An 18165-nucleotide genomic window follows, 5' to 3' on the forward strand; every position below is an offset into this window, starting at 1 on the left:
AGAGAGTATCACAAAACGGTCACCCAGAAGCAGCAGCCGCTTTGGGCCTAATCCTCAGGGGGGGGCGAGGTTCTGCATGAAGTCAGGGCCAGAGCTGGGGAGAGAACCCAGGAGACCTGGCTCCTAGTCACCCGCCCCCAGCCTAACCCACCAGACCCCACTTCCCTCCCAGAGCTGGGGAGAGAACCCAGGAGTCCTGGCTCCTACTGATCCCCATCCTGCTCTAACCCACAGACCCCACTCCCCTCCCAGACATGGGGACAGAACCCAGCCCCCCTGCTTTAATTCACTAGACCCCACTTCTCCCCCAGCACTGGGGATAGAACCCAGGAGTCCTGGGCCAATACTGGGGAGTCCTGTAATTAAAGGACCCCCAGCAGCCAAGCACAGAACCTGGGAGCCCAACTCCTAATTTACTAAACTCCACTCCTGCCCCAGAGCTGAGAACTGAACCCAGGAGTCCTGGCTCCCAGCCCGACCCCGCTGGCTGAGGCCTGGAGAGGTTTCATCTAGTCCAGTCCAGGCTTGCCTGCTCCCAGGGCAGCCAACCCCCCACGGGCGCCTCACCCTTTCTCCGGGTGCACCGTGATGGCTCGAGGCTTGTCCAGCCCCTGCGAGATGACGACGTAGCGGAACGACCCGTTCAGCCTGGCCACCTCGATGACGTCGAAGCCTTGGTCCGTCCAGTAGATGTTTCCTGGGGCGGGCGACAGTGACGCCCTGTGAGCCAGGCCCCGCTCCTGGCCGTGCCGGCATGTGGCTCCCCTCCTGACGGGGCCGGAGCTCAGGGGACGTATGGACGCGCCTCACCTGCTATCCAGTCGACTGCGATGCCTTCCACGCGCCCAATCCCGTTGGTCACCACGTCCTCCCGCCACGTCTGGTCACGCTTGGCCCGGCTGATGGTGCTGAGCCCCATGTCCACCCAGTAGATGGTGTCGTTCTCTAGGGGCAGAGCGGGCGGGGGTCAGGCAGGCAGCGAGAGGGCGGGGGCAGTTTACAGCAGAGGGCATGTTCTGCACAAATCTCACCAGCTGGGGGCGCTCATGCAATGGGGACGACATGCCAGAAATAGGATGCTGGGCAGGGCTGCAGATACGGATGGGTGGGGGCTCATGGACTATGGGGATTGAGGACAAGGCTCCGGACACCGTAGGGTGCAGGGCTCTGGCTAAGGCCTCGTTAAACCTCACGCCTATCGGCCGCTCTCCCAGAGCTGAAGAGGGTGGGGGCGAGGGCCGCTCAGCGACACCGCTCCGCATCTCCAGCGCCTCCCAGCCTTTCGCTAGCTAGCTTAGCCGCCCTGCCCACCCTGGCATCACCATCCCCATCATGCCACGGGGGAAACCGAGGCACAGAGAGGAAAGGGACTCCCCCGTTGAGTCAGCAGCTGACCCAGGCACAGAACCCAGGAGTCCTGGCTCTCGGCACTGCCTGGCAGCAGGGAGGGACATTGTCTCCCCTCCAATCTGCAGCAGGGCATTAGTCCTGCTCCGGTCGGGAACAAAGCCTGGTCTATGAGACCATGTCCCTGGTGCCTGAAGAGCAGTGCATGGCGGCTCTCACCCGCATGGAAATCGATCCCCACGGCCAGCGAGGTCCCGGACACGGGCACCAGGGCGTCCGACTTGTCGTTGGGATCCAGGGGGATGCCGCGGATCCCCTCGTGCACCGAGTACAGCAGGAAGGAGCCCACACCTGTGAAGGCAAGGGGACAGTGAGGCCCCGCGGGGTCTCTGCCAGGGCCGGGGAGCCAGGGAGCTGCTGGGCTGTGGGGAAAAGGCAGCGGCTTCCTGAGGGCTGAGCAGAGCCATGGAGAAGGGATTCCTGGGCGGCCCAGCCCGTGTCCCAGCAGCACCGAGGCTGGTGTGTGCCGAGACGGGAGGGGTTGTACTGGGTCAGATGCAGCATGAGGCATAACCACATGTGCCTCCCCCAGTGCCCCCATCCCAGTGCGCTGGTTAAACTGACGCATGGAAGCCGTGGGCGAGAGCGAAGGCAGCTGTCACGGGTTTAGCTCTGCAGGCAGAGGAGGGGAGCAGGAGATGTGGGGCACAGTGGGCTGCGTTGCCAGGACACCCATCTCTCTGCCCCCCAGCGGTGCAGATGGTGCTTGTGGGGCTGAGCTGACAGGCCTGAGCGGCTGCAATGGAGCACGTCTACACCGAGAGCCCGCGAGCACCTGGGGGTGATTTCAGTGCTCCATGGGGGGCGCAGTTCCATGCAGGTGGGAAGGACCCGCCCCCATTATTCCAGCCATACCCGCGGGGAAGGGGGGCGGAACCTGGGCTCTCAGCAGCCCCCACAGGGAAGTGATTGAGCTCAGAACCTGACCCACTGCCCTTGGGCTGGGGATCTGGCTAAGCCGAGCTAACTCCTCCCCGGCTCCAGGCTGAGCCCTGTCGCTGGGATCAAATCCCCCTCCTCACCGTGCTCTCTGACACTCCCCATCACCAGCACCCAGCCACTCGCCCCACCCCAGCACCCGGCCACCCCCTGCCAGCACCACCCAGTTGCTTCTTGTATAACCGAGCGCCAGTCTCCAGCGGCTGCAGGCTGAATTCGCCCGTCCTGTGCCGGTCCCAGCCTCTGGGGCTCGCAGGCAGGACGTCAACGCACAAGCCAAGAGTTTCAGGTGCGATGGGCCATTCTGGGGGCTCAACTGAAGCCCCCTTTAAACACCTGGATTTTTCAGACAAGGCTGAGCCCCTCACAGGGACCCCAAAAAAGGAGGCGTGGAGTGACAGTGGAGAGCCCTGGCCGTGGGTAGCTGCTGGAAGGAGTGATTAGGACCTGGGCCCAACCCCCCTGGGCAGAGCTCCCAAGGCTGAGATGCCTTGGCAGGGCCTGGCTCTTAGGGGACAGGGGGTCGGGGTGGGCTCTGTCCATTGCTCCGATTTGCCAGGAGAACGGGGAACGAACGAAGAAGCCAGCAGGGAGCGAGGCCTGGGGAAGGGATACCAGCTGGGCCCGAGGCCAGGGATGGATGAGCCCAGGCGCCTCTATCTCCACCCAGGCGCCTCCATCTCCACCTCGCTCAGCTGCAAACTCCTGGTGTGTCTCACTCCCTGGGGGCTGCTCCAGCCCTGGCTTACAGCGAGAAGCAACGGTCCCCCGTGCCAGTCCTTGAGCGGGCGTCCTGCCCCACTCCACGGGAGCCGGACAGGGAAGGAGGCCCCTGCCACTGGGCAAACGCCACCATCTCTCCTCCGCCCCCCTGGCCATCAGATTGAGCTGGCGAACGTCTGCACGCAGGTCGCACCATAAGGAAGCCGGGAGGCAATGCCCCGCGCCTGAGCAGAGGGCAGCTGCGTGGAGCAGAGCAGGACAGCCAGGGCGTGGGGGGCAGGGGGGGCGGACTCACCTTCGCAGGACTGCTGCCCGCTCCTAAGGCTGTAGCCGGCTGTGCACATGCAGGAATGGGTGGTGGGTGAGGTGGGCAGGCAGAGCTGCGAGCAGTCACCGTTGTTCACGCTGCAGGGGTTGCTGCCTGGACACGAGAAGGGAGTGGGTCAGGGGCGGCTGGGGGCCTGGCCAAGGCAGATCCTGATCTGACCTACAAGTGCTTCAGGACACTCCTTCCCGTCCTGGGACCTGCTCGCTTGGCCACACGCAGCCAGCTGGATGCCAGCGCCATCGCCCGCCCGCCCGCCAGCCAGAGAGCACCCGCCTGCACCAGCATCGGCACGATGGGGGCTTTCAGCCAGGGCACTGGATGGACACAAAAACTCCCAGATCCAGCCCCAGCCCCAGCCCCACCTGGTGCTGGGCGCTTCCAGCCAGCTGCAGGGCCCAGGGACCTCTGGCAGTGCCAGGCCCCACACATCAATTCCCAACCAGAGTGGAATCGGCTGCAGCGTCACCACCACAACCCCCCACGGCAAGAAATCCTGAGCCAGGTGCCCAAATCGCCAGAGTTCTCCAAATAACCCAGGTCGGGTGCCTGGGCCTGCCGGCTCCTGTGGTCGGGTCACATCTTCACCCGTAGAGCCCTCCCCGGGGTGGGGCGGTGCCTCTCCTCCCCCCTCTCTGTCCCCTCCCCGGGGAGGCGTCTCCTCCTCCCTCCCTGCCCCTTCCCGGGGGGGGTCTCCTCCTCCCTCCCTGCACCCTCCCCGGGGGGGGTGGCTCCTCCCCCCCCGGCTCTCTCACCGTGCTGAACGCTCTCGTCATAGACTTTCATGTGCATGACCAGCGTGGTGCTGTTGCGCAGGACCACGGCCCCCGTCCCGTCCTTCTTGTGGCAAGTGCCCATCTTCTCCGAGGCCTGGTCCGTCCACCACAGCTTGTCGCCTGCCAGGGGAGGGACTTGGGCACTCAGCACCGTGCCCGCTGCCTGCAGCCCAGCGCCCACCCCAGAGCCTGGCAGCAGCGCCCGCCTCCAGCGGGCAGCCGGGCTCCACCCGCAGCCTGCAACCATCTGGGGGCGGCGGGCTCAGGCTGCTTCCCAATGGGGAAATGTCCCCCAGCCCCACCCCCAATATCCCCCCGGCTCCACCCCCCTCAATATCCCCCAGTTCCAACCCCTCATCCCTCGGTTCCCCCCTCCTCCACCTCCTCAGCTCCACCCCCGGTTCCCCCAGCTCCACCCCCACCCCCTCATCTCCTGGTTCCCCCAGCCCCATCCCCTTGCCCCCCAGGTCCCTCCCCTCCAGGCGCAGGGAGCGAGGGGCCAGCTGCGGGGGGTCCCCCCTCCCCTGGCTCTCACCCATGATGGCCAGCGCGGTGGCCTTGCTGAGCTGGCTCTTCATGGCCTCCAGGACCTCCAGCCCGCTGCCGTCCAGGTTGCACCGGTTGATGGTGCCGGCACCGGAGCTGATCCAGTACAGCTTGTTCTCCGGGTAGTCGATGGCCAGGCCTGGTGGGGGGGGGGGGGGCACCGTTAGCTCCCCCCGTGGGCAGAGAGCGGCAGCACCGGGGCGGATCCCGGCACAACATGGCCGCCGGTCCCGGCACGCAGGGAGAGGGGCTGGCAGGGCCCGTACAAGGCTCAGTGGCCCCGGGGCTGGCAGGAAATGTCACGGGGCGGCCCTGGCCCTGAGCCCTCCCCAGCTGTCACCCCCCAGGCGGGAAGGGGGTGACCCTGTTCGTGGGGGCGGGGGTGGGGGGGTCCATACCGACAGGCCCTCTCTGGTTGGTAAAGAGGAAGCTGCGGTTGCTGCCGTCCATGTTGGCGATGCTGATGTTGTCCCCGTCCGTCCAGTACAGCTTCCTGCACAAGACAAACAAACAGAGCTCAAATCAACTGCCCCCACACGCAACCATGACCCACAGCCCCCTGCTAGCCCAGCCCTGGCTCCCCACCCCCAGCTCTGCCGGTGCCCCTCACTCCCGACCCGCAGCCCCTGCTAGCCCAGCCCTGGCTCCCCACCCCCAGCTCTGCCGGTGCCCCTCACTCCCGACCCACAGCCCCTGCTAGCCCAGCCCTGGGCTCCCCACCCCCAGCTCTGCCGGTGCCCCTCACTCCAGACCCGCAGCCCCTGCTAGCCCAGCCCTGGGCTCCCCACCCCCAGCTCTGCCGGTGCCCCTCACTCCCGACCCGCAGCCCCTGCTAGCCCAGCCCTGGGCTCCCCACCCCCAGCTCTGCCGGTGCCCCTCACTCCCGACCCGCAGCCCCTGCTAGCCCAGCCCTGGGCTCCCCCCAGCTCCGCCGGTTCCCCTCACTCCCGACCCGCAGCCCCCTGCTAGCCCAGCCCTGGGCTCCCCACCCCCAGCTCTGCCGGTGCCCCTCACTCCTGACCCACAGCCCCTGCTAGCCCAGCCCTGGGCTCCCCACTCCCAGCTCTGCCGGTGCCCCTCACTCCCGACCCACAGCCCCCTGCTAACCCAGCCCTGGGCTCCCCATCCCGAGCTCTGCCGGTGCCCCTCACTCCCAACCCGCAGCCCCTGCCAGCCCAGCCCTGGGCTCCCCACCCCCAGCTCTGCCGGTGCCCCTCACTCCTGACCCACAGCCCCCTGCTAGCCCAGCCCTGGGCTCCCCCGCCCCCCACAGTCCTGCCGGTGCCCCTCACTCCGGACCAGCAGCCCCTGCTAGCCCGGCCCTGGGCTCCCCACCCCCAGCCCTGCCGGTGCCCCTCACTCCCGACCCACAGCCCCTGCTAGCCCAGCTCTTGTCCCCATGGAGAGACTCAGGTCAGCCCTTCTGTTCTCTTCCTGATGAAGCTGAGGGTCCCCTCCATTTACACCCCCTGGGACCCACAACCGCCAGGACCCAGCCACACACACGACCCCCCTGCACACCCTTCGCCCCCCTTCCCAGGGTGCGTTCCTGCCCCCCAGTGGCTCACCCCTGGAGCGGGTGAACCACCAGGCAGTGGGGCTTTTCCAGCCCCTGGATCACAGCGTTCTTGAAGGAGCCGTCCAGCCGGGCCACGTTGATCTGCTTGCGGTTGGCATCGTAGCTGGTCCAGAAGAGGTTTCTGGAAACCCAATCCACAGCGAGGCCATGAGCGTTGGGCAGGTCTGCAAGGCAAGGGGCACGGGAGAGATGTTAGGGGGGCGCAGGGGGAAGGGAAGGGGCTGGTTACAGGGGGGAGCAGCACCCCCTGCCCTTCAGCTCGGAGCGATCGGGGCTGCAGAGCTTCCCCACTGCATAGGGACAGGCCTGGCCTGGGACCCCGCCCACCTGCCGAGACGACGGTCTCCACGCCGGTGCCGTTAATGAAGGCTCGCTTGATGGTCTGGGTGCGGACGTCAGACCAGTAGATGCGCTGCTCCGGGGCATCGTAGTCCACGGCCGTGACGTTGTCGATGTCGGGCACGGTGAACGAGATGATGTAGTTGTAGTAGGGGTTGTCGATGTCCACGCCCCGGATCTCCATCTGCCGCGCGTACAGCAGGAACTTCTTCAGCTCTGGGGCACGAGAGACAGCGTGAGGGGCAACCACAGCTGCCCATCGGAGAGCCACACCCCCTGCCCTTCCCCTACCCCTACCCCGCTCCCCCTGCCCCGGCCCAGCCCGCGCCCTCCTGTCTGTACCCAACGCTCCCTGCCCTTCCCCTACCCCTGCCCCTACCCGCTCCCCCCACCCCGGCCCAGCCCGCGCCCTCCTGTCTGTACCCAACGCCCCCTGCCCTTCCCCTACCCCTGCCCCTACCCCGCTCCCCCTGCCCCGGCCCAGCCCGCGCCCTCCTGTCTGTACCCAACGCCCCCTGCCCTTCCCCTACCCCTACCCGCTCCCCCCGCCCCGGCCCAGCCCGCGCCCTCCTGCCTGTACCCAACGCCCCCTGCCCTTCCCCTGCCCCTACCCGCTCCCCCCACCCCGGCCCAGCCTGCGCCCTCCTGTCTGTACCCAACACCCCCTGCCCTTCCCTGCCCCTACCCCGCTCCCCCTGCCCAGCCTGCGCCCTCCTGTCTGTACCCAACGCCCCCTGCCCTTCCCCTGCCCCTACCCGCTCCCCCCACCCCGGCCCAGCCTGCGCCCTCCTGCCTGTACCCCGCTGCCCATGCCCTTCCCTGCCCCTACCCCACGCCCTCCTGTCTACCAACTACACCCTGCTCCTCCACCCCACCTGCCCCTGTCCACGCCCCACTCTTCTTGCCCTACCTCCACTCTCCCACCACCAATCTCCCCCACCCTGACTCCCCTCACAACCACTCCCCACCTGCTCCTCCTGCCTGCCCACAAACTCATCGATCCCCCTTCCCCAATCCACCCGCCCCTCCCTGCCCCGCTCCCCCCACCTCTGACCCCTCCCACCCACAGATATTTCCTTCCCTCCCTCCCGCCACCATTCCCTGAGGCGCTATGTGCCCCTCGCATCCCATCACCAAAAGCTTGTCTGGAACTGCCAAGACAGGGAGGACCACGGCTTAGAGCAGCGGGGGCTGGGAGCCAGGACTCCTGGGTTCTATCCCCACCACTGGGAGGGGAGTGGAGTGTGGTGGGTTGGAGAAGGGGGGCTGGGAGCCAGGACTCCTGGGTTCTATCCCCACCACTGGGAGGGGAGGAGAGGGGAGTGTGGTGGGTTGGAGAAGGGGGGCTGGGAGCCAGGACTCCTGGGTTCTATCCCTGATCCTACTGAGCGACCTTAGGCAAGGCTGTTTCTTGCTCTGTATACAGGGTCGCAGAGGGCCCCATGGGGGCGGGGGGGTTGCCAAGCAGTCCCCTCCACTCCAAGGGGTCCCCACCTACCGTAGCATGTGGTGTTATCCTTGTCCAGCTTCATGAGGTGGGGGCAGGCGCAGGAGGATGTTTGGTTGTAGTTGATCAAGCAGAGATGGGAGCAGGGCCCTTTGCCCCCGTTGGCCTCGCAGGGGTTGGGAGCTGGGCCGAGGGGGAGAGCGGAGGGAGGTCAGTGAGGAGCCCCTGCCAGGACGGGCCTGTTCCCTGCGCCCCGAGAGACGGGTCAGGGATGCTGACGCCGGCTGGGATACCAGCCCATCCACGGAGGGCCTGGAGGGGCAGCTCCCTCTCCTGACCCCTTTGGAGTCGGTGCCGGAAGCTCACGATGCAGAGCCCAGTGACTTCTGCTCCCTAGACCCACCGAGTCCCATTCTCCAGGGTTGCTCATGTCAACACAGCGGCAGCCAGTGCCCATCGGGGGGCGCTTTCTGCACCAGCAGCATGCTGGGGCCAGGACAACAGACAGCCAAGCCCAGCAAAAGAGACGGGGTGTCGTGGGGGGCTTTGATACACGATTCTGCCGGCCACAGCGCACAAAGGGGGGCCAAGGGCAGCCCCATTTGGAATGCAGCTGCATCCCCCTGGATGCAAGCCACGGGACCACAGCTCCCAGCATGCAGTGCTTCCCACAGATTCATGCTACAGGACTAGACCTCCCTGGATGCATGCTGCAGGACTACAGCTCCCAGCATGCAATGCTTCCCCTGGATGCAAGCCATGGGACTACAGCTCCCAGCATGCAGTGCTTCCCCTGGATACAAGCCACGGGACCACGGCTCCCAGAATGCAATGTCCCCCTGGATTCAAGCCACGGGACCACAGTTCCCAGCATGCAATGTGCCCCTGGATGCAAGCCACGGGACCACAGCTCCCAACATGCAATGTCCCCTTGGAGGCAAGCCATGGAACTACAGCTCCCAGCATGCAATGCTTCCCCTGGATACAAGCCACAGGACCACGGCTCCCAGAATGCAATGTCCCCCTGGATTCAAGCCACGGGACCACAGTTCCCAGCATGCAATGTGCCCCGGATGCAAGCCATGGAACTACAGCTCCCAGCATGCAATGCTTCCAGCAGATTCACGCTACAGGACTAGACCGCCCTGGATGCATGCTACAGGACTACAGCTCCCAGCATGCAGTGCTCCCCTGGATGCACGCGGCACACAGTTTTGCGTCCCCCCCAACCACGGGGCCCCCAGGGGCCTCCCCGGCTGCGGCCCCTGCCCACGGCGTTGGTGTCTCACCCAGCGGTTGGCGGGACGGGTGATAGACCTGCAGGTCGAAGGGCTGCGTGTTGGTTCTCTGCACCACGGTGACATTGTGGCCTGTCCACTTGTTGGCCTTGGCCAGGGTGTTGGTGCGCCAGTCGGTCCAGTAGACCTCGCCGCCGTACAGGGTGACGGCGAAGGGGTGGGACAGGTACTCATGGCCCCGCAGCACCTCCATGTGCCCCGAGCCATCGTACAGTGCCGAGTAGATGGCGTCCGACCTGCGCCGTCATGGGGCAAGGGCACGGCGTGAGGCTGGAGCTGTGGCTGGGTGGAGCGAGGGGCTGGCAGATTGTGGGGTACAGCCCAGCGCCCCATGTCCCCTTCCCCTGGGATCCTCCTCCCCATGCCCCCCTCCCCTCGGGATCCCTCTGCCCTCACAGGATCCCCCTCCCCGGGCCCCCCATACCTCCTCCCTCTGGGATCTCCCTCTCCTGGGCCTCCCACACCCTCCCCCCGGATTACCTGGCGTCGATCCAGAGGATGCGTTTCTCCAGGTAGTCGACGGTCAGGCCGTTGGGCCACCCCCCCGAGCCCGTCTCCTTGTGGATGGTGCGCCGGCCCTGGCCGCTCATGGAAGCTGCCTCGATGCGGGGCAGGCTGGCGTCCCAGTCCGTCCAGAACAGGATGCTGTGGGGGAGAAGGAGTCAGAGGGCCTGTCGCTGGGGAGGGAGGTGCAGAGGGGAAGGGGATGCGTGGCTCCAGGGAGGGAGCCAATCACCCCTGTATCTGGGCCAAAGGGGGGCAGGGTGAGCCCCCGGTTCTCAGGGCGGTCGCTAACCACGGCCCCAGCACCTTCAGGTGAGTCATCTCTGTACTGCCATGGCAATGCCCCCCCATCCCCCAGGAGTCCCCCTATTAGCGCCCGGCTCTGACTGGGGCTCCGGCCGCTGCTGGGGTGGGAAGGCCCAGCCCAGCTCCATGGCAGGGCCCAGGGGCGCTTGGCTACCCTGCAGCCCGCCTGCCCCCTCGCGGTCCCCCACCCACCCGTAGCGTGGGTCGAGGGCGATGGCGCGCGGATGCTCGATGTCCCCGGCCAGCAGCGTGGTGCGCATGGTGCCGTCCAGCCTGGCCACCTCAATCTGGTCCAGGTTGCTCTCCACCCAGTAGATGTTGCCGGCGATCCAGTCCACGGCCAGGCCCTCGGGCGTGGCCAGCCCATACTGGATCACCACCTCGAAGCTGGTGAGAGCTGCAGGACAGGGCAGGGAGCGCGGCACCATGAGGGCTAAGGTCTAACCCCCCATCTCCCTCCCCCCGCTGTCTGCCAGGAGCCCAGAGGGGGTTCAGCTCCCCTCATGGACAGCCCCCAAAAGCAACGTGAATCCTCTTCTGCCAAATCCCATCCTACCCGCAGCCTCTACCACCCCACCCGCAGCTCTGCCGGTGCCCCTCAGTCCCCACCTGCAGCCCCGGATATCACGGCCCTGGGCTCCCCCCCAGCTCTGCAGTGCCCCTCAGTCCTGACCCACAGCCCCGAAGGGCCCTGTGTAGGGTGACCAGATGAGATGAAGAAAATATCGGGAATATCTCAAGCCCTGGGGAAAACCCGGCCCCTCGTCCTACAGCCAAAGCAAGGAGCTGAGCTGTGGGCCTTCTGCCCCCATGAGCTGAAGTCACTGGAGATCCCCCTGTCTCTGGGGCCCTGCACCCCGAGCCCCGGGTTTCTCTCCCATGGAATTTCAGGCTCCCGAAGGCGCTAATCAGGTTAGGACGAGCTTTCAGCAAGCTCAGCTGCGGGGTTGTAATTACTATTAGAGAATTGCTGGAAATGCTAATTAACTCCCACATAACGATCAGCAGTTAAAGGCAGAAAAGTATCATTATCTGGGGCTGAATGCTCTAGCCACGACAGGGCCCCCCGGGACTGGGGGAGGGTAAGGACTAGCTCCAAGGAACATATTTCCCTCTGCAACTTCCCCTGACTAGCTCCAAGGGACATATTTCCCTCTGCAACTTCCCCTCCATTCACAGCAGCTCCCTGCCCTGCAGGTGGAGATTCCTGCTCCCAGCTCCCGCTACATTGTCTTGTCTTGGCTCCTGGAGGCTCACACCACCCGGGGGCCCTGAGAGTTGGGTTCCCCTCACAGCAATCTGGTGAGCAGCTGGAAGGGGGGACATGGTGACGGAATGGTGGCAGCGGTGGGATACTTGCTCCAGATTCAGGGCCAAGGTGACAGCTTTGGATCCAGAGCTGGAGAGTTCGAATTCCATGTGTCCCCACCCTACCCCACATGCGTCCGTGCCCCATAGCACGTGGCTCTGTGAGGTGGCCACAGGGTTTTGCGCGGCTGCGTCCGTTCCCACCACTAACCCCCGTTCTCCAGCAGCTTCCCCCGGTAGATCTTGTCCTCCACCACGTCCGTCCAGTAGAGGGAGCTCTGGTTGAGGTGGAAGTCGAGGGCGATGGTGTTGCGCAGGCCGGGCACCAGGACGCTGTAGTCGCCCTTCTGCAGGTCGATGCGCCGGATCTCGTGGCGGTTGGAGAAGATGATGAAGGGCTTGAAGGGGTCTGCGAGCAAAAGGGGCGTCAAGGAGAGGTTGGGGCCAGCCAGGCTGCAGGCAAAGCCGCACTGCCAGGAAGGGGCCTGTGCCCAGCCATAACACAGGAGCAACGGGCACCGGCTTCCCCCCGGCGTCTCTGCAGCGCGCACAGCGGGGGCCCGTCTCCCCTGGTGTCTCTGCAGTGCACACACACACGCGCGCTCCCTCCAGGTGGGGTGTTACTCTGGATGCGGAGGGAACCAGGTTCAGCCCCCGACCTGCCCGCCCGTGCCATTCGCCCCCTGGAATACCAGCGGCCTGGCGGTGCTGCTCCCAGGCGCCAGCCCCCCCAGCTGCCTGCTCACCCAGGCTGCGGCAGCTCTCGCCGTCGGGCTCCAGCATCCAGCCCTCGTAGCAGGAGCACTTGACGTTGTACTTGTCCTGCTCGCACTTCTGGCTGCACTTGAGGCGCTTGGCACAGTAGCTCTGGATCTGGCAGGTCCGGTTGTCGGCGCCCAGCTCCATGCCCAGCGGGCAGGAGCAGACGATGCCCTCGCCCGGGGCCACTGTGCAGTTGTGGCTGCAGCCGCTGTTGTTCAGAGAGCACTGGTCTGCGGAGAGAGAGCGTGGCCACAGTCAGCCCCGGTGGTGGGGAGAGAACCCAGGAGTCCTGGCTCCCCGCCCCCTCTAACCACTCGACCCCTCTCCCCTCCCTGAGTCAGGAACAGACCTGACTCCCCGTTCTCCCGCCCCCGCGGCTCACCACACAGCTCGCCCTCGTCGGAGCCGTCGCCGCAGTCGTCGGTGCCGTCGCACAGCTTGTCGGGCGGCAGGCAGACGGAGGTGGTGTTGGCGCAGGTGTGGGAGGGCGGCTTGCACACCAGCGACTCGCAGTTCTCCTCGTCCGAGTTGTCCTCGCAGTCGCTGTCTCCGTCGCACACCCAGGCCTTGCTGATGCAGCGGGCTGGCAGCGGGAGGGGAGACGGGGTGGCGTGAGACACAACAGGAGGGAGGCAGGGGGGCCTGCCCTTGCTCTGTCCCCTCCCCCAAGGCCCCGCGCTCTTGCTCCGCCTCTTCCCGCCCTCACCCCGAGGTGGAGGGGTGTGGCGCCAAACAGCTGATTGGAGGCACCACTGAACAGCAGTGGCTGGTGGGTGCTCAGCACCCACACAGTTTTTTTCCCATGGGTGCCCCAGCCCTGGACCCACCTCCCCAGGGAGCTGTCGTCAGAGTTGGGGGCCACTTGAATCTACGATCCATATCCCCAAATTACAGTCACAACAGCACAGCTGTGGGGGGACATTCTGGCTCTTACTGCAAGTTACTAAATGCATTAAATTCATGTCAAGAATTGTTGATATTTACTCATTATTCTTCATTTTAATTACTGCTTAATTTAGCATCATACACTTTTCTTCTTGACTTTCTGCTTTTTCCTCTTTTATCGGTTTCATTTTGTGCTGTTTCTGATTTTAACACTTGGCTGTTAACTGAATTCCCCTCCCAGTTTTTCCCCTTCTTTCTTTTTCATCCCTGGCACTTGCTTCCTTGCAAACGACCTGTCGCTTCTTTTTTGGGGCCCAACTGGGAAGTTTGAATGTTTTCAGCCAAGAGAAGTGATTCGGTTTGGACAGTTTCCAAGGAGGGATGGAGGGGGAATCTTGAAAACCGGGGGAAGGAAAATGTTCAATGTTTGAAATGTTTTTGACAGGGAAGGGAACCAAAAATGTTTTAATTCTGAACGTTTGTGGGGAGGAAAAAGGAGAAATTGGAAACAAAAATGAATAAAGGAAAATGTTTCAATTTGGGAGGGAGAGTTTAAAACATCTACCGCCCTCTGGCTAAGCCAACCAATGAAAAACGGGAAGGCGACGAGGATCCCCCAAAACTCTGGGGAAAAAAACATTTAAAAAAAGAGACAGAAAAACAGTTTCCATCCAAATTTGTCGGAAGATGGAAAATTTCAAGGAAATCACGGTGGGGGGAGGGGCGAAGTTAAAAATATCACATTCAAAAACCAACCAGGCCAAATGTCCTCACAACCCATATTTTAAAGAGACGTTTTGAGCAGCTCCGTTCTTAGGGGTGTGAGCCCAGGGACGCCAGACCTGGGTGCTGTGGGGATTCAAAGGGAGGCTGGTGAAAGGCCCCTGCTCCACTCCCACGTCTGGATCTAGTGTCCCCTCTCCCCCCCCGCCCCCGTCAGCTGGATCGAGGCCTTCCCATGCCCCTTACCTGAGTCCTTGCAGCCGAACTTGACATTGGGGTCACAGACATGGGTGACGCCCTCGCAGCTCTTCTCGTCGCTGGAGTCCATGCAGTCGGTGTCACCGTCGCAGCGCCAGCGCATGGGGATGCACAACCCGTCCAGCCGGCACTGGAATTCGTCCGTGTGGCAGCCCCCGGGCGGGCGGGTGGCTGGGAACGGAGCCCACACGACAGAGCGTCACCAGCCGCGCCCCATGGCAGGACCCGGCATGGGTGGCGAGGGGGCTTTGGATGCCCGGGGGGCAGGCAGAACCCGACGCCTGGGGGTGGGGGGCAGGGAGCAGGATTGGGCACCCAAGGTGATACCCAGGGGGCAACAGGGGAGCCCGGGATCCAGTGCTGGGGTGGGGCGGGGGGCAGCAGGATCCAGGATCTGATGTCTGGGGTCCAGCCCCCAAGGGGAGGAGGGGCTCCGGGAGCAGACACCCAAGGAGATGTGGCACCCAGGGTGCGGAGTCCGGGGTTGGGAGGGATCCGACTCCGGGGACACCCTAAGCATGAAAGCAGCTGGGCTCCCCATGCTGCTGACCCTTCCCTATTCACCCTCCACCCCATGCCTCCGTGCAAAGCTGGTGCTAGTGGGGGGGAGGCAGGCAGGACTCCAGGAGGTGGGGGCTCACCCTGGTTGGTGCAGTTGGCGTGGGTCTCGTCGCTGTAGTCCCCGCAGTCGTTGTCACCGTCGCAGGTCCAGTGCACGGGGATGCAGCGCCCGCTGTTGCACTTGAACTGGTTGCTGGAGCAGGAGTGGCTGCAGCCAGCCTCGTCGCTGTTGTCCCCGCAGTCGTTGTCTGGGCGGGGCAGGCGGGAGGGGAGAAGGGGGGCATCAGCAGGCACAGAGAGCTGGGCAGCATGGCCCAGTGTCCCTGGGGGTGGGGGGGACACCCCCAGCAGAGCAGAGCTGGAAGCTCCAGGGGTGCACCTGAGCCAGCTACTTTGACAGCATGGGGGGAGCCGAGCGAGACAGGCCCCTCACGTCGGCCCCTTCCGCAGCGCCTCCCCCCAAGCCCGCGCCCCCCCTCCCGACATGCTCGCTAACGTCACAGCCACAAAAAGAAAACGAAGCACAGAAACTGCATAGATCACCTCATGTACCATGCGGGACAGGGGGTGGGGCTCCGCTGCCCAGCGGGAGGATGGGGGTGAGGGGGCACGTCCGTGGACCCCTTTGCAATGAGTGTACACGGGAAGTTTGATTGGATTCAGCCAATTCCTGAGCACTGCCACTTTAAGGAGGGGCTCGTCCGGTTCCATCCCAAACTGAGCTTCAAAGCCGCGGGCTCTGACACTGGTTCGGAGTTAAAATGCTCTGCCAGGAGCCTGGCACAGAGTCACCCTCACACTGGCAAACTGGCCCCGCCCCGGCCCTGCTTGGTGACTCAGTTTCCCCTCCCACCTTTCACTACTCAGACTGGGTGTCTCTCCCTCTCTGTCCATGCACTACCGTAACACACCTAAGTCCCTGCCCCATTTCATCGCACGCCGGCACGTCTATTGGTACCTCTCATGCACAGGGATGGCCCGACTCCCACCAGGAAAGGAAGGCCCAGTTCACGCACAGTTCCGGCGTCAACTGAACAAAACGGGTTTACAAACTATCCAGCGCCACTGGCCAAGCCCCAAGTGAGCACATGCTGGATTTGGGCTAAGACAGTGGCTGGAGAAAGGAGGGTGCCGTGGTTAGGCACCAACCTGCAGCTCACGAGACGTGAGTTCAAATCCCCACTCCACCGCAGGCTCCCTGTGTGACCTGGGGCCACTCACGTAGCTGCTCCCTGACTCAGTTTCCCAGCTGCCATGGAGATAAGTACATAGCCCTGCCTCGCATGGGGGTGGTCTCGGATATGAGACAGTGAGTGGCTCAGATATTACTGTACAGGCTCATCTACGCTAGAAAATTAGATCAATCCAGCTTCTTGGCTCGGAGGGTGAACAACCCCCACCCCTGGGAAGGTAGTTAAGCCGCCGTGTAGACAGAGCGAGGTCCCGGTCTCTCGGGGAGGTGCAGAACCTCTCCTGTCGGTGTAGGTAGCATCTGCGCTGCAGCAGGTCAAGTGTACACAAGGCCTCTGATTAGGTCTGATTACCTGAGCTGAACTGATTCAACAGCATTTAAAACCCGTCTAAATTGGTGCAAAAAAACCCCACCCCTTCTCCGTGTAGAAAGCCCTCAGCCTTTGCTGGATCCCAGCCGTCATCCTTCGCTGGCTTTAGTCTCTCTCTGCCTGTCACATCCATTTGGAAGGAAACTGACACCTCTCCCCTCACATCCATTTCCAGCCGAAATCCCTCAGACCCTTTTCCCCTAATGCAAAGTGAGCGGCCGAGGAGATATCTCCTATTGTTCAGATAACTTGGCTTCTCCTGTGTAACAAAATCTCCCTCCTCCTGCCTTCTCTTTCACCCGTTACAGATTTCAAATGGGGGGGGGGAACCCCCCGATCAATCGTGTTCCCAGGGGTCGGGTTTTCCATGGCCCCAGCTTCTCATGCCATCGTTTACAACTGTGCAAAACAGGTGTGAAACGCCACCAGGCTGATCTGCCGGCAGCTCTCCGGAGCGGGGACTGTCTAGTTCTGTGGTTCCTCCGTGCTACTGCACCAGGTAATTAATAATAACTGGACACCGGCTACCCACAGACATAAACGACAGCTCAAGAGGCAGGACGCTGGAGCAGATACTTTGCCTCTCTGATCCCTGCCAGTGTGTGGATCAGCTGGGACGACAAGAAACCGTGGCTTTTCTGCAGTTATGTGACCCCTCGCTCCAGAAAAGTGGCAGGCTTTGGGGGACTGGTGGCAGGGGAGTTCTGGTACATGTTGATCTATGCACTAACCGGTAGGTTTTGGACAGTTCTTTTCGTCAGAGCCATCCCCACAATCCTTCTCTGAAACACAGAAACCAACCAAAAAACAACAGAAGACAGGCGAGTGGGCACATTGAAGAGACAGAACAAAAAACAAACAGCAACAGAAAACCGCCACCGCCAGGCAGAGCCACACGGAGTTGGACAGACGGACACGGACGACAGGGGAACATCAAACTGCCACGGGGGAGAGAGATCAGAAGCAGTGGATGGCGCCCGGTCCCCTCCCCGTGGGGCTCCCTGCAGAGGGTCTTTTGGGGGCTGGCTGGGTGATGAGAAATGCCAAGGCCCTGAGCTCCAATGCCCAGAAACTGCCCCAGCCCCCTGGGCCGATGCTCGTGTGTTGTAAGCTCAGGTAACACCTGAGGGCGGCTGAGCCGGCCCTCTGGAGGAGAGGCGGCTGGTTAATTACAGCCCTGGGAAAACAGTTTACCACGAATCAAGGGATCCTCTGCCTGTGTCGTCACCCAGAAACCGGCCCTGCAAAACCCCAGCAAACGCAGCCCCAGCTCCCCTGCCCTTAGCCCACTGCCTGCTCCAGGGCTGTTAGTTAAAATTAATGCTGCTGAGTCGTTATGGCGACAAATAGGAACCAGGGGAGCCCTGCAGCAAATCCCGTCTCCTGCCTCAGCACCCAAACCCATCCTGCAATGCCCAGCTGCTTGGGAACTTGCCAGCACCGGCCGGAGTCTGCGAGGCTCCAATCCCTGCATCCGCATCCAGATCCGCAGCTTCAATGGGGCGCTGCAAGAGGGTGCTCTGCCGCCTACGCTGGATTCCCCTGGGCCTGCTCCCCAGCCCCAGCTAAAGCATTTCTCTGCCCCCCAACCTGTCTGCCCCTCAGAGCACGGGACAATCCGCTTCTCCCCTACAAACATCTGGGGTCCGTATTACACTCTCCGACACGCACGCACCCTCCCCCCCGTGTATACACGCACCTGGACGCACCCACACATTCACACCCTGCCACATGCATGCACCCCTGCACACACACCTACATACACGCTCCCACATGTATGCACACACATGCACCACATAGCCACTTGTATGCACACCCGCATATACACCTACACCCACATGTATGCACGTGTGCACCGGACCAGCCACTTGCATGCACACGTGCATGCAAACCACACATGCACCCACATGTATGCAC

General features: G+C 63.4%; 1 protein-coding gene across 1 annotated transcript in view; it reads right to left on the reverse strand.

The window, feature by feature from the left end:
* Positions 1 to 18165, reverse strand: part of LRP1 (LDL receptor related protein 1) — a 180201-nt gene that overhangs the window by 48833 nt on the left and 113203 nt on the right. The window contains exons 20-37 of the mRNA XM_030554642.1: positions 14767 to 14934; positions 14114 to 14296; positions 12642 to 12842; positions 12244 to 12489; positions 11709 to 11906; positions 10382 to 10586; positions 9860 to 10024; positions 9371 to 9615; positions 8133 to 8264; positions 6623 to 6850; positions 6285 to 6459; positions 5115 to 5209; positions 4706 to 4855; positions 4150 to 4290; positions 3365 to 3490; positions 1567 to 1698; positions 811 to 945; positions 568 to 697 (exon numbers count right to left, since the gene is read on the reverse strand). Of these exons, the coding sequence (XP_030410502.1) occupies positions 568 to 697; positions 811 to 945; positions 1567 to 1698; positions 3365 to 3490; positions 4150 to 4290; positions 4706 to 4855; positions 5115 to 5209; positions 6285 to 6459; positions 6623 to 6850; positions 8133 to 8264; positions 9371 to 9615; positions 9860 to 10024; positions 10382 to 10586; positions 11709 to 11906; positions 12244 to 12489; positions 12642 to 12842; positions 14114 to 14296; positions 14767 to 14934 (3055 nt within the window). The remainder of the gene's footprint in view (positions 1 to 567; positions 698 to 810; positions 946 to 1566; positions 1699 to 3364; positions 3491 to 4149; positions 4291 to 4705; positions 4856 to 5114; positions 5210 to 6284; positions 6460 to 6622; positions 6851 to 8132; positions 8265 to 9370; positions 9616 to 9859; positions 10025 to 10381; positions 10587 to 11708; positions 11907 to 12243; positions 12490 to 12641; positions 12843 to 14113; positions 14297 to 14766; positions 14935 to 18165) is intronic.

Source organism: Gopherus evgoodei, chromosome 3 (assembly GCF_007399415.2).
Source record: "Gopherus evgoodei ecotype Sinaloan lineage chromosome 3, rGopEvg1_v1.p, whole genome shotgun sequence".
Taxonomy (NCBI): Eukaryota; Metazoa; Chordata; order Testudines; family Testudinidae; genus Gopherus; species Gopherus evgoodei.